Consider the following 16,233-nt stretch of genomic DNA (forward strand, 5'->3'; position numbering starts at 1 on the left):
TGTTTATGAGTGATGTCATGAGTTAAAGGCCAGGAGGTTGTGGTTTGGAGTCCCTGACTCCAATGCCCTGGCAGCTGTGGTCATGAGCAACTGGTCTCCCTCATCACAGCAGCTTATTCCACAGCCTGTCATTTTGGAGCGAAGGTTTCTAGTTCCAGTTTGTCATGCTACCCAGACTCCTTTAGGTTCTATGACAAGATTAGAACTGTATTAGAAGCTGACATCACCAGCACTGTAACTGCAGCTAACAAAAGCAGGGTAAACATTTTTTTTCTAGGCATCACTTAGACCAAGTTACATTTTTTATGTGACCTAAAACTCAAAATGCATAAATATAAGAATAGTGAAAATGGATGTTCTCTTCCTTTTGCTTAATATATCACCTGTCCAACAAAAACTCTGGTGTCTATTGTGTGGCGGGTGCCCTGCGTGGCCCAGATGCACCCTAGTTTCCAGTGAGTAGTCACTAACCTGTGTGGGAGTAGATGTACCACAAGGCCCCCGTCAGGAGTGCTCCGATCACAAATGCTGCAAACGCAATGCCCATCACGGTGAGCGTGTCCAGGCCGTGGAAAATCTCTAGAAGAGGGGAAGAGATACATACATGATGTCAAGCTGTCTGTCTCACATTTCAGCTTCATTCTCACTTCCTAAGCACAGTCACAGTAAGATCAGGGATTATAATCACAGTAAACTCTATATTTTGTTACTTGCAAATATGCTGACAAAGGAAAAGATGGATTGATTGGGCTTTTATATATTCTGTTTGCAATTTATTCTGAGCAAAGTGATTTTTCTAAATAAAAAATTTCCAGCTTATTTAATTTACTTTGTTTGTATGACTCTTTTGCCTGCATACACTTAAGTGGACCAGGGGTGTGCCCCTTGAATCTCCTATCTTAGAACTGGGGTTCTGCATGGGTATGGGCCACCATAAGGGTGCTAGGGACCCAACTTGGGTCCTTTGCAAGAGCAGTAAGTGCTCTTAATCACTGAGCCATCTCTCCAGACCCCCAAAATGTCACTTTAAAAAATAAGATTTATAAATGTTGTGATAACTTGAAAAGTCACAAGTTAAAATACTTTAGACAGTAAAGAACCAGGAGTGCACAGCCTTAGCCCCAGCACTCAGGATACAGAGGCAGGCAGATCAAGATGAGTTCAAGACCAGCCTGGTCTATACAGTGAGTTCCAGGCCAACCGAAGCTACACAGTGAGACCCCATCTTTTTAAAAAAAGTAAACTTCCCACTACCAAAATCAGCCTTGTTGCTTCTTCCTTGGGTGGTTCCAAGCAATGAGGCTCACCATAGCCTTAGCGGACTCTGAAGTGTTTTTGAGAACACTTACAGAGTCGGAAAGATGAGAGGGAAAGAGAACAGAACAGAATGAATTATTCTTGTGCATTAGAACACACCACGGAGTTCACAGTAAGCCCCAGCCTTAATCCTCATGAGCAGCCTCGCTCTAAACAACCTGCTCTTTGACGCCTTTCCAACTCTGTTCTTTCCGTGAAGAAAATTACTTTTCAGTGGGTGCCACGTCAGTTTTACAGTCAGGAAAACCTGTAAAAGAACTAATTGTTCCTCTACTTGGCAAAGTTGTTTTTTTTTATGTTTGAAATTGACTTCAGCTCTCAGAAATTGGATATTTCCTTTCATTCAAGACTAAGTATCTTTGAGTTAGGACTAGTTTGTAAAGAAGTGTTTGGTAAGATAAAAGTCTGTCTTTATATACACACAGATGTGTGTGTGTAATTTTTTTAAATTGAAGGTACAAGTTTTCTCCATGTCACAATTTCTTCTTTTACTCCATTCAGAAGCAACCCTAACTGAACGTTCTACAAATGAAACCTCTGCGCTTTTGAACTCACACCAACACAAAAGATTCAGTCATAGGCAAAGGTGACCCCTCAGTACCCAAAGCCATTTGAAGGCTTTTGTTCAGTATTGCCCTATGGAAGGAGTTTCAAAGGACCCAGGCTCTTCCAGCTGCATGCCTGCTGGTGTGTTCATTTACATTCTGGAATAAGGAGGTTGGCTCCACCCACCACAGGCAGGAGGTGACACAAGATGAGTCAGTATGATGGAGAGGCAGTCCTGGGAAGGAACACAGAACGAGAAACCAGGAAGAGCCTGGCGGAAGTTACAATGACAGGCCAACCCTTCAGGCCATGAAGCTTAATCTAGTCCATGGGACAGATACAAAGAGGCGCTGGACCATCAGGGTTAGGGTTATGCCTACAAATGCAAAGATAGCGTGCTCCTAAGTCTTTTAGTAAAAACATCCTGAAATTCCAATGACAGAGATGTCACTTATGAAGATAAGCTCACTGGGTCTGTTACTGAGTTTGCGGTTCTCCATTATTCCATAATCTCCTGGAAACAAGCCATTAAAACATAAAAAGGGCTTTCTATAAAAGTACTCTAAAGAATGATTTGTATAAAGCACTCTTGAGACAGAGATGGGTGAATCTCTGAGTTCGAGGCCAGCCTGGTCTACAAAGTGAGTTCCAGAATAGCCAGGGCCACACAGAGAAACCCTGTCTCGGAAAAAAAAAAAAAAAAAATCAACAACAAACCAAAAAGTAAAAATTAAAAAAAAAAAAAAAGAAAAGAAAAAGAAAGATAGTTAAAGAAAAGAATACTATGTATGTCTTGTGGTCAGCAATGGGAACCAGTCCTGGGAGTCTCCAGGAAGAAAACAATACAGACTTCTCCTCACAGGGACATATCATCTAGAACTCTGGGTGGATGGCAAGAAGCCAAGGTGGAGTCCTGCTTCTGTGCCAGTGATAACCATGGAAACTCACTTCAATAATATACAAAATGATAACCACCTACATGACTCCCAACTCATCACCCTGTACCAATGGTGCTGAACACTTGTATGCTCTTACTCTCCCTAGCTCTCTCCATCCTTTGGCCTAAAAATAGTCTTGGATGTGTGGTGCTGAGTTCCTCTGAGCAGGTAACCACCACAGGCAGAATTTGAAGCAAACACTCCAGACTGGATGACAGGAAAAAACCCCAGAAATAATTAACTTGGTAAAGTGAGGCTGTAGCCTTCCCACTCTGGCTACATGTGTCAGTGGGTCAGCAAATTAAGGTTTTCATGCAGCAAAGGTTGAGACCTCGGGAATAGGGAGGGAGGGGGGCAAAGGAAGGACAGGGGAAGGGAAAAGGAAAGCATGAGAGGAAAGGAAGAGGAAGTGGGCAGGACGGCCCAGTATTCCTTATCAGCTCAGCTTGGCACGGCTTCTGCCCTAACCAGCACATTCTTAGAAAAGGCCAGAGGCTTTGCCTGGAAATAGTTGCATAAAGACTTACGTGGAGGAGGAGGAACCGGACTGGACTCCTTCGTGTTTGGAACATTTTCTGAAACAAAAGCATAAGTCACAATGCATTCCACTGACGTAAGGGATCATCAGGCTCAGCAGACCAGACGTTTTTCTATTTGTTTGTGTGTGTGTGTGTGTGTGTGTGTGTGTGTGTGTAATCCTGTGGGGGTGCTACTGGAGGCTAGTATTGGATTCCCTGGAGCTAGAATTCTAAGTTGTGGGCCACCTGACTTGGGTGTTGGGCGCTAACCTCTGGTTCTCTAGAAGAGCACCCAGCTCTCTTAACTGCTGCGCCATCTCTCCAGCCCCATCTTAGTAAACACTCTGTGAAACTGCTGCCAGTATCCCTCTTTACATATCAAAAGTCCATCTCAGAAAAGTTAGGCACTGTAGTTTGCTAATGAGAGATTACAGAGAAGGAAAGCCAAAGGCACCCGAAACTAAGGGCTGAGTCTGACTGCGTGCATGTATTCATCTCTACGGTTACCTATACAAGGGTTCAATACCGACAAAAAACCGTGCATCTCCAATACAGTCACAACACTGTTCCCTCTTTTAAACATTCTTTTAATAATCGACAGCTTTCAGCTGGGCATAGCGGCAGGTGTCTTTAATCCTAACACTCAGGAGGTAGAGGCAGGTGTATTCGAGGCTAAGCCTGGTCTACATAGAGACCACGGTTTCAGGACAGCCAAAACCACATAGTGAGACCCTGTCTCGGAAAAACCACCACCACCACAATCTACCGCTGTTGTAACTTCTCTCCTTAACCGCAGGGTTAGGTTTGGCTTCGCTATTGGTGTTACCAGATTCATTCTCTTCTCACCATATCCCAAATGTTTTCTCCTACTGGGTCCCCTCAAAGTGAACTCCTGAGAGCCCCCAGGGACTCCCCTTTGTATACATAGAAAAACAAGTGCGGTCTGCTTCCAATGAAACATAGTATCTTCTCCCCTTTCCCAGGTCCTGACGCTGGTGGCTCCTCCTTCTTTAAGGTTTGCACAGGCTCATTCAATTACACCTTATAAACTAATTCCTGCTGTGCTGGCCCTGGTCTCTTCACATTGCTCATCCCCCTTTCCTGTTACATGGGCTGTATCCTAACACGCTAGAGTGCCGGGCAGTGTGGAGGTTCCCAGCATTTCTTTTTGTCCTGCCTTGAGGAGAAGCGGGGACTTGGACTTCTAGAGGTGCCTGGTGACAGGTGCTTAAAATGCTGACACCCTTTTGGAAAATGGTGGAAACAAGAAATAAGATGACAAAAAGTTTAGGTGCCTCAATAATTAATTCTGTAGCTTCGAAGTAGTAGAGTGCCACAGATCCGAGAGGTTTTATATGATGCTAAACCCTGTTGAGGCAGGCAGAGAAAGAATTTGCAATTACTACTTTACAAACGAGTGTGGTCTGAGACTCTGATATCCTGTGACCTGCCCGAGATCACAGCTGGGAAGCATCAGGGCCAAGGGCTGAGCCACAATTTCTGACTCTTGCCTCCAGGCTACAGAGGAGTGCTCGTCCTTGCCCTCAGCTGGGGAAGTCCTGCCTTAGTAACTGCTGTGCACAGGGCTTGTTGCTCTCCACAGTGAGATGGGCTTAAACCAGGGTGCTGACACTGTGGCCTGGGATGGGAAATTGCAATTTGAAATGATTTATTTAAAGAAAGCAAAAGAAGAATATTGCATGAGGTGAAAATTACATGAAATTCAAGTTTGTTCCATAAGCACAGTGCCCTATGATCTGAGCACTTGAGGCAGGGGCTGGATATGTCCCAAACCAAATGTATTATCTCTCTGCCTTTCCTAGAAAAAGGGTGAAGAACCTCTGGTTCAGGCTCCACCTTTCTCTTCAGAGTTTAAACATGGTCTGTGCTCAGTGTCTCTCAATTTCAGCTCCTTCATTCAATAAAGACACACTTTTAATTCATAGCAAAACAACACCGACAAGAAAAGAATTTGTGGAGTTTAGACCAAAATTATGCAAGCTGGCCTTATTAAATTAAAAACAAATAATAAGGTTGACAGCAGGAAAGGAGATGGTTGCTTGTTCTCGGGGCTAACAAGCTCAGTTGGACCAAGTCCAGTTCATCATGGTGGCCCCCTGATGAGGAAATGTTTGTGTTACATTTCAATACAGTTACCAAGAAAATTAAGGCGCTTTAAAAAAAAATCAATTCAGAGGGCCAGGCATAGTGTATCATCCAATAACCCCAATCCCTGGAAGGTGTTCGTTAAGGGACAGGTTGGATACACGGTGGCTTTGGATCAGTTTGAGCTGCACAGTGAGACTCTGTGGTGTTTGATTGCTCATGTGACACAACGCAGAAATACCTGGGAGGAGAGTTGTACTCAGGGGTTGTCCCCATGGTGGTGTGGAAGCATGTGGAGGGGGGTACTATCTTAAATTAATTGATGTGGGAAGACTCAGTCCAGTGTGGGAGGGAGGTGTTATTCCTAGACAAGGGTCTTAAATGTGCACAAGAGAGACAGAGCTGAGTCTAAGCAAGTGTGTGTGCCGAGGTTTCTTGCTACTCTTGGCCCCTGGTATGGTGAGACTAGATTCTTGAAGTTCCTGCTTTGATTTCTTCCAAGGAATAGACTGTAAGCTAGAACCACAAACTAAATAAACTACTCCCCTCTTCTATGTGGCTTTTTTTGTTGTTGTTGTTTGGATATTTTATCACTGCACAAGACATGAAACTAGAACACTGCCTTAGGGGAAAAAATGATACAATTCAGTATACAGAACTTGCACTCGTTGTACCAACTATAAAATGCATTTAGGTGGGGCTGGAGAGATGACTCAGTGTTTAAGAGCACTGGCTGTTCTAGAGGACCTGGGTGTGATACCCAGCACCCACATAGTGGCTTACAATTATTGGTAACTTTAATTTCAGGGGGTCAGATGCTCTCTTCTGGCCTCTGAGCCCATCAGACAGGTGAGTGGCACACAAATACACATGAAGGCAAGACACCCCCCACATATAAAATAATAAAATACATTTTTTTAGAGTGATGCACTTTCTGGCTGGGGGTGTAGCACACTTGGTAGAGCATTTGCCTGGGTATCAGCTTCGTGGCAGCACAAACAACACTCACTCTAACATTTATAGATTTGTGCAGTACGATAAAGTAGACAAAAATCCTGCTCCTTTTACCTCCACCGTAAGAACTCCATGAAGTGGAAGCATCTAACCACAAAAACCCACCCACTTTCAGGAATCAGCCGTTTGATTCACTGAAGTAAGCGCAAAGGCATTTGAAGGTCTCAGCAGTGTGCATCACGCAAGAAGTGTGTGCACACTCACTTCTGGGAAGAGCTCCATGGAGTCTTCCGCCTGCGGTTAAACTTTCTCACTCAGAATCCCCAAGTGGTTTGAAAAGAATGATTCTCCCCGGGGGAGACCTCACATGTAAGCATTTAGGTTTTATGACAAGGCCTTCCTGATGGATGGTATTGTTTAAAAGTTCTTAATGGACTTAGGTTGTGATCTAATACTCTCCCTTTGCCCCAAACAGGGGGCTGGCTCTCCCAGAGAGCTAAACAGAAACACCCCTGCCTCATTTCCTTGAGTCAAGTCCCTTCTTGACTCTCTGTGCAGAGACAAGCCTACACAGCAGGGCAGAGGCTCCAGGGTTTATCCTCTAACAGTTCTTGTTCTCCATAACCCGAGTATAACTAAAATAGTGTCGGCCGTAACAATATTGACTTTGGGCTTAGGGGAAAAGACCGTTAGAAAGGAATCCTAGATATTGCTGTAAAGAGAATTTTAACAGTAGATTTCTTTGCAGAAAGAATACACTATAATCAACATTCTGGAGCAAATCTTTTCATATACTCTGAACAACTTTTGGTTTACCTCTAGAACCAAAACTTCCCCCCTCGGGCTGTTGGGCAGGGCTTTCGTGAATGCGCGAGCCTGGGGTGGGTTATGCTTGAGTAACTGACACAGCTTTTGGCCTCCTGTTTTAATTCAGTTCTTCTAAACACTGGAGGCCCTAAAATGCCCACAAAGAAACAAAGCATCAAACTGGCACACACACACACACACATCTGCTGGCATCTGGCAGAGGCAAGCCAGGGAGGAGGAGGCTTTGTGCGGTTGTTCAAAAGTATTTTTACCAACCTTACCTCCCTGATTCTGACCCTTCCTCTGGGCACTTTTCAGTATCTATGGAGTCCCTGGGCAGTGGTCTGTCACCTTATCTGCACTCTGCCACTTGACAATGGGAGTAGGGGTGAGGGGTGGGGAGTGGAGATGGGGGATTGGGAGGCTCTTTTGAAACTTGGAGACTTCTAGAATCCTACTGGGTTGTCACAACCTGGTTGGGGGTGGGCACGGGCATCTACTGGGTAGAAATGAAGGATGATGCTAAATATTCTACCGTGCACCTGAACCAGAGTTATCCAGCCTGGGGCGGATGCTATTCAGAGTGAGAAACATTGTGCTAGAAAGACCTTACAGGCTTAGTAGGAACCCAATAAACATGTTTTTATAATAAACAACCCAAAGCATCATTTCATGTTCTATTACCAGATTCTGTCTCTGCAGCATAACATTTACACGGCTTGCAGAGCCGAGTTCCTAAGTGATCAAAGCACTGGAGTTCTCCTCAACATCTTATTTCCTCTTCTGAAACAAGGCCTTCCTATGTAGCCCTGGCTGGCCTTGAACTCACAGAAATCTGTCTGCTTCTGCCTCCCAGGTGCTGAGATTAGAGATGTATGCTACCATACCCAGCCTTCTTCTCAAGATCTTTTGATGTTTCTTAAGTTTCAGAGGAATCTCTTGGATGACTGACAGATGAAATGGGCCATGGGAAGTTGTCAAACAAGATTCACCATGAGTAGTTGCTAAAGCTGGAAGTGGTGTGTTCCTGGGGAGGGGGCGGGGCATTCCATTTTTGTATACATTTAAAATCTTCCAAAGAGCAGTTTTCAAAACGTGAAGAGGCTGGAATAAGCTGAGTTCTCTACCCTGCTCCCTCCATGACGAGAGATGGATGAGTTCCTGCTCTGCCAGCTCCTGAGCGCCCCTTCCCTGTTCCTCTCCTCATCTTGCCCTTAACCTGAGGACAAACTTTTTTTTTTTTTTTTGAGTATTTTTGGTTCTGGAAAAATCCAAAAGTGTTCCATAAAGTCACGCCTCTTTTAGATCAATTTCCAACTCACAGACCTCTGCTTTCCGAAACCCTCCCCTCCCCTGAAAGAGCCCTGGCTTGGCAGAAAGCAAAGCAGGAAGTCCGCATTTACTGACAGCCCATAATATGCAGGTGCTTTTATTTTCCAATGTGGAGAAGATCCAACATTTCAAAAGTTTAAGTTGCTAAGAATTAAAAACTGGGTATAAATCGTGGCAAATTGGGAAGCCTGCCAACATGCTTTCGTGTCCCAGCAGTGATGGCAAACCGGCAGCAGCTCAGCTATTTTAATTGTTTTGCCAGAAACCATAATACGCATCAGCTATTTGTATCTTCTGCTTTTGTGTGTGTTTAAGTTATAAAGTCACAGAGTGTCTGGGTTTGCACTTTTAAACACACTCTAGCATTTTAACCCTATCATGTGGGTTTTCAACCCCTAATTTTTTTCATCTACCATTTAGCTGCTATTCATTAGAATACTCGGGCGCTGCATTGATAACAATGGGATGGGGAGGGGAAGAAGGGGGGAGGGGGTGGGGGAGGGGGGAAGGTGGGGGTGTAGAGGTGGGGAGGGAGAGGAGTAAAGGTGGGGAGGGAGGAGGAGAGGGTGGAGGTGAGAAGGGGAGGGGGTGTAGGTAGGGAGGGTAGAGTTGGAGAGGTGGGGAGAGTGAGGGGCAGGGGAAGGAGGGGGAGAGGGTGGAGTTGGGGAGGAGGAGGGGTGGAGGTAGGAGGGGATGGGGGAGTGGAGGGGGAAGGGGTGGAGGTGAGGAGGTGACTCCCCATAGTACCAGCAGATGTATGTTTGTTTTATTAAAAATAGGAATTAGATTACATGTGAAGGTTTGCAAAAGATGTAAGATCAAAAGAATGGGTTTGAATCCTGGTCTGCTATATGTAGGTGTGTGTCCAAGTTTGATAGAGAGGCTCTCTACAGAGCTACTGCAGGAATTAAATTCTGTAACACCCTATGCATTTAGCACAAAACAAATTCGATGTGGGACCCTCACCACCATTAATAGTCTAAGCATCTTCACCTATTGCTGAAGGTTTAAGTAGCAAGACAATCAGCCAACACTGATTCCAAAGGACTTAAAGACCAAAGGTGATACCTTCAGGAAGGTTCTATTAAAAACCTATGATTATTCATGTAGCTTTGATGGCCACTTGCCCTGCCCATTGAGGAAGAAACGCTGCCTGAAAGACGGACGTCCCCGTTCTTGGCAGCGGTGGTTGACACGTTGCCTGTATCTATGGTCCATAAAAATGCAACTGCAGTAAAGAAAGATGGAGCAAACGGGCAGGGATAGTGGGCTCTGTGGCAAGGACAGCAATAGGAATAGCATCAGGTCAGTAAGGCAGCTGGGGAACCTTACCCCACAGGTCATCCCTGATCTCCCACTCTCAGAAAGAACATTAGCTGTTCTTATTTTAAATAAGCCATGACTATTGGGCCAGTGATCTCCTGCCTTTTCCCAGTGTTATTCCAATGCCCTGAGTGGCTGAGAGAAACAGGTTTCAGTGCTCTACATGGAACAGAAATGATTTCAGAGCCAAAGAAACTAATCACACAGGGTGAGGGGTCATCATAAAGATGAGAATCAGCAGAAAAACCTACCTGTTCCTGCCAAGGAAGACGGATTTGCACATAGCCCCTTGGGAAGCTCAAGTTCAACTTCTCAATTTGTTTCACAAACCTGAGCAATAAATGGTTCACCCACTTGCTTCTCCAACTAAAATCTCACCTCAATTAGTGAGTCTCATTAAATTGCTTTGATATTTGGTTAAAAAAAAAAACTTTCCTCTTAGAGTTTTATGTAAAGAAAATACTAAGTGTTCAGTATAATGACTCTGAGTTTGAATAAAAGTAATTACCTAATTTACAAGAGAAATTACTTAGAAAAATACCACCAGAGTTTAACAAAAAAAAGAATGAAAGAATTGCTGGAAGTTATAGTGTTGTAATATTAAGGCCTAAGTACTGTCTGGCACAGGGCACAGCCAGTTGCTGTGTTCAATTACCATCTGAATGAGTGCTCTCAAAATAGGTAAGGGACAGGGACAGGGACAAGGACAGGGAACATGTGGCTGCTGCTGTTAATGGCTTTTATAGCACAAAACACAGCTAGCTGTTGACCAACTATGAGTTCTTTGCAACACAGTTAATTTATTCACATTCCTTTCCCCTACACGCAACAAAATGGCAGCAGTATCTGGGCAGCCCAGTTAAAGAGAGACCACCCGACCTTTCAGAAACCAAACAATAAAGTAAAATAAACCACTCTCAGGACAAAAGCCGTAAGCATCTGAGATGAACGTTCTGCGTTTAGGATGGCGGAAATGAACTGGAAATCGGCTCCTCCTTACAGGTCAGCTGACCTCCACGTCCCCTGTTCTAATGCTCCCTTTCCAGATAAGAACATGAAAAAGAGGGTTTGTGAGGTTTTGTCACAGCCAGTTGGGTATGGAGGGAGCAAGAGGAGAGTCCTCAACTTCAGGGCTGTGAGCCAGTCCTACCCCATGCTCCCTGCCTTTCTGTAGGAATGTGCACACGGAATGGCACAGCTCTTTTGACAAAGGCCGAATCGCATTTGAGAAACTGGCAGCACCCACTTGCCTCTTTTCTGGTAGCTCATGCCTGCTCCAGAACCACCCACTGCTTAATCCTGCCAAACCCCAGCCCTAAAGTGCCATCCTAGGGGTGCCCTAAACCCCAGATCTGGTGTCAGTACCAGTCAGCATGGCTCCCTTCTAATGCCTAGCAGCTAGGACCGAGCTGCTCACTGGCTCTTGCTCGGCAACTCTCTGCCCTTCAGGATGGAGCGACATGGTCTGTGATTCTAATCCTGAAATACCTTACCCTGGAGGCCTGACATCCCCTCTCACCCTGCCAGCCTTTTCTCAGCTTGACACCCTTTAGACAGCAAGGCCTCTGGAGAGTGACAGGCTGCTTCCAGACAGGAAAGATTGAAACTACTCAGATCTTCCCTGTTTCATTTGGTCCCACCCCAAAGCTGTTGACAGCTGCCTGATACATTGTAGCTTACTCCTGCCCCTGGTGCTGTGGTATCTTCCCTGCAGTCCTCAGGGTTCCCTGCTAGAGGTCTGCCTCCACCTGTCCTTAGGGTGCTCACACCACACATTTCAGGACAGGTCCCTCCTCTTCTATTAGGCACAGCGTGGTGGGTGTTCTTATACATGAAGGGACGGAAACTGGGGCTGTAAGGAGGACCAGCATTTGCTCTTGTACAAGGTTCTGAAAAGTCATTTATAAATGTCAACTTTCTTTCTGCCAGTATCCCTAAATGACAATGCTCACAGGTCACAGCCCCTCTCAAGGGTATCTATGGTTTTGATGAAGCGGTATGGCAGCTTGGAGCCAGTAGAATCATGAATGTGGAAAGCTGGACTGTGAATAGTGTGCAGGCCCCAGCACGCCATGGACTCACAGAAGCACATCTGAGTGTATCAGAGAGTAACAGGGCAGAGCCAACCTTTACCTTGACCTGATACTTTAGTGGCCATTAGAATCTTCTGCATGCTACCTAGACTCCTCCACTAAGCTGTTTCTCTAGTCCCTTGAGCTATTCTCTAAAGAATAAACAATCCATAAATAAATAAATAACAAAGTAGCCACAGGAACAGAATCACCTAAGGAAAATCTCTTGGGGCAAAGAATTATTTTCTAAAGCTACCAACTGGCGTTAAACTTAGCTTTTTTTTTTTTAACATTTATTTGTTCACTATAAATTGTGTGTATGTATGTGTGTGTGCACCACAGAACACGTATGGATGTATGTCAGAGGACAACTTGGGAAAGTGTATATGTGTCATACCATGCAAGTGTCACACCATGCTAGTGAAGGTCAGAGGAAGCTTGCAGGAGTTATTCATCTTCCTCACCATGTATGTTCTGGGGAATCTTTACAAGACAGGCCATAGGCTGTCATGCTTACCTTTATAATCTACTTGGAGGACCACGGCCAGGGGCTTGGTGAATGTCTTCTTATTCTGCATCATGGTCCAGATCATGGTGGCATCTAGAGAGGTGCAGGCATCGTCAGGAGACACACACTGTGGAGAGGCAGAGCAAGGCAGTCATGGCTCAGAAAGAAGTACCCTCCCCAGGCCTGCACACGATTGTCCTCTGGCCCCTTATTAGACGGCTTACGGCTATGAACCATGGGAAAAACAGGCCATGGGTGTGCTTTTTCAAAGAACCCTAAATAACCAGGGAGCAATCACGACAGACCCAGTGTATTTTCAGCTACACTGGAAGATGCAACTACCAATGGACAGCTTACAAACATCTTCCTTGCCCCTTGGCCACAAAAGAGATAGATGTTTCTGAATTAGTCTGTCAATTGGAGAACTGCAGGAGTGGTTTTTTGGCTCTGTACCATAATGGCTTTGTATAAGTGGTTTGTGATAACACCCATGGTCTGTAGCTGTGGGAACTGCACTTAAAGTGTTATACAATGATAGGATTTATATTTCTAATATAACCACACACACTGTCATGGTTGTTGGATTTTTTCTTTTTTTTTCACTCTACAACATTAGGCTTCCCACAGCATTTCTTTCCCTTTTTGTTATTTTGATTTGGCTTATTTTTTTCTCTTGGTGCTAGAGATTTAGTCCAGTCCCTCACACATGCTCAGTGAATATTTTATCAGTTCACCATATCCATGGCTTAGCCTGGGGTTGACTGTGCTTAACTTAGGTCCTAGGGAGGGAGTGACGCCTAGGTGTGTAAGCTGAGACCAGCAGCTTCTAGATATTTTAAGTCCTGAAACTAATCAGAAATCTAGACAGGAGGCATCACCTCTGGGCCACACACAAGAAGACATTCCACCCCTATCATTACCCCAAAACGAACAGAGGGAGGAAACTCCCTGAAAAGAGTTTTCTTGTAGAGGAAAACTATGTCTGTATTTTCTGTGTCAAGGCACGTTGTTGAAAAGATATGCAGTTCATTTCACGACTACATTTTCCTCTTGCTGTCTGGATAGCCCTCTAGTTAAATAGGAACATATAATGCTAACTCGGAGTCCGATCCTGGGCCAGACACATAATTCACAGCAAAGAGCAGCTAGATTCGGAGATCATCGACACCTTTTCCTAGAAGGTTCTTGGGCCTTTTCTATTGTCACAGAAGTACTTGGGAGTTACTAGAGATGGGGAAATTCTGCCTTTAAGCAGAAGGAAGCATTAATGGTTCTCTCGCTACCTGCCTACTACATGTATCTCCTGTCTCCTTTGCTCTTCTACCCGGGGGGGGGGGGCGTTGTAACTTTAATTTCTAGATGAGGCCTAAGATGGCAGTGGCTCCAGAAGAAACAAACAGAGCCTGGGCCTTTGCAAACGTTTCCTGGTGACGGGTGACTTGGTGTGCGTTTATTTGTAGAGCACTCAGATCAGTAACTGCTCAGGGAAACGATTCAAGGAATTCAGGTCAATAGAAATCTCTTTAGCAGTAGTGATGTTCACTCCTGCTTTTTCTTCCGGTCCCTGGATGTGAGGATGCCATACATATAAATGCTACAGCTTGATCCTGTGCTTCCCAGACATCAGCGGACCCACGATGAGAAGAGAAGAAGACTCCAGCTTAGACTGTGTATAACAGCTACTGAATAAACACACTGGAGGAAATTATATGTAATTATCTCAGGCCACAGAAATGAAGTGACAGCAGGAGAAACCTGTCCCACACAGGCAGGCCTGACAGAACCCCTGCGGTGGCTCCAGCGAGGTCAAAGGGGTCTGATTTCTGTTATGGCAACAGAACATAGCCTTTTAATATGGGCAATGGCAGGAGGCAAACAAGATGAACTGATAAGAAAAAGTAAAATATTTACTAATTTCCCCTACACGTCCTCCTGAGAGGAGCAACCCCATCACTCACACAGAGAAGGTCACAAAAACAACTGCAATCCCGGTCTCCATGGGACCTGGAAAAATTAATCCTCACACTGGTCTTGTCCTTTCGGTTGGCTGTCCTTCTGGCACAGCGTGCTTATCTGACCAACAGAGCCAGATCCAGGCCTCTCCCTTGGTGGAAAACAGTCCTGATTGATCACTCATAAGGCACAACTCAGCACACATGGAAAGACAAACTTTCAGAATTTGTTCTCCAAAACCCTAACTAAAGCACACGGCTCCCTGCTCACACTGGTGCTTCAACCGGAAGTCTTCAGAACCTCAGAACTAAAACCTCAACCTCTTTACCCAGACATGCCCGAATCACAGTCCGGACAGATGAGAGCCCACGCACCTTCGGCAGCTTCTGGGAGCCCTTCTTCCTGGAGCACAGCGTCAGCTCGCAGTGCAGGAAGAGCAGGGAGATGTTGAACACGGACTTGAACACAAAGCTGAACCGCTTCTTGTCCACTTCAGCGTGTGGGATGGGGAAGTGCACTCTCTTGGAGCTGTAGAACTTCACAGAGTCATCCTTCGGACAGATGTTCTCGATGATGGTGTAATCAGACATTCTGTCTGGGTTTGAGTATGGCGAGATAAAGCAGGTTTGGATGGCAAATCCCAGATCTTGGTCAGCCTTAGTGACAGACACCTGCAGAGGAGCATAAAGGTCAGGTCAGAAACGGGCTGGCTTCTTATTTTACATTAGTCACCCAGACAATATCCTGCCACAGTTCTTTGGATGAGACATCGTTCTATTTAATAACATCTAGAACTTCCTAACTCCAACAGTAACATACACCGATTGATGAAAGGTACCGTCCATTTAAACTTGACATAATGACAGCAGATTGCTTCATTCAAATGCTACCTTACAAGTTGCAAGATGGGAGAGTTTCTCTGAGCTCCCACAAGTCCTCAGAGATAAAAGAAAATAAAAGCAAACCTTGTGCCTAAGTGGATTTTTCAAAATAAGCAACACACAGATAAAGCCCCTAATATCACGATAGTTGATTGTTACCAAGACTCAATTTTTAAATGCTGCCAAATAGTTCAGGACAGAGGAGAATCCACGTGACCTAGGATGACTGTGCAAGAAAGCAGAGTGAACTTAGAAGAGCAGAAAGCCACAGATGTATCCTGCTTGGTCAGTAAGCAGGCCTCTGGTTTCTTATATCAGGGACAGTGTGATTTAGTGGCCATCACCAACCTGGCAAAGTGTCCCAGCTGTTCATAGGACCAACCCAGCCTTGCGGAGGAGGTGGCTGGGAGGGGAGGTTGCTTCATGGAAAACTAACCTAGACACATTTCCAAGTCATTTATTCTTCCTTTTAACAAATCACTTCTGTGCATCGTGTCCAGATCGCACTAAGGTTCCTTTGTTCAGAAACAAGCAGTAGCGCTTAGCCAAATGTAAGCAACAATTCAAACCTTAGCTATCCTGAACTCTGCTAAAAAACCCTGGAACAAACCTGGCTCCACTGTTTGGTGGCACGACTTGCTGTGTGGGCTACTCTTCCAACTCCAATGCCTCTTTCCTAGACTAATCTAAACATAAACAATAAACTTAGACACTTTAGAAATAAAGTTAGTCCTTGCCCATCCACCAAGAGCCCCCAAATGCTTTAAAAGATAGAGAGATAATAAACTTAGCATTTGGAGTCTGCGCAGGAGAATCTCCTGACATTGCAGGAACTTTTAATTCATAGCCCTCACAAAAGATCCTACATTGGTAACTATGGGGTTTTCGCATGAGCATGAGCAGAAGGTGGAGGTAATTACAATGTTGCCATCTTGTTCGACCCTCTGTAAATAATCACTTTCACTATCCTTGAGTTAT

The 16,233-nt window shown here is 44.9% G+C and overlaps 1 protein-coding gene across 1 annotated transcript in view; it reads right to left on the reverse strand.

The window, feature by feature from the left end:
• The window catches only part of Tgfbr3 (transforming growth factor beta receptor 3), a 179,813-nt gene that overhangs the window by 10,057 nt on the left and 153,523 nt on the right, over window positions 1-16,233 (reverse strand). Inside the window, exons 13-16 of the mRNA XM_021163025.3 lie at window positions 14,749-15,045; window positions 12,431-12,548; window positions 3,329-3,376; window positions 472-579 (exon numbers count right to left, since the gene is read on the reverse strand). Of these exons, the coding sequence (XP_021018684.1) occupies window positions 472-579; window positions 3,329-3,376; window positions 12,431-12,548; window positions 14,749-15,045 (571 nt within the window). The remainder of the gene's footprint in view (window positions 1-471; window positions 580-3,328; window positions 3,377-12,430; window positions 12,549-14,748; window positions 15,046-16,233) is intronic.

Source organism: Mus caroli, unplaced genomic scaffold, assembly GCF_978045245.1.
Source record: "Mus caroli unplaced genomic scaffold, Mus_caroli_1 scaffold_4, whole genome shotgun sequence".
NCBI classification, from domain to species: domain Eukaryota; kingdom Metazoa; phylum Chordata; class Mammalia; order Rodentia; family Muridae; genus Mus; species Mus caroli.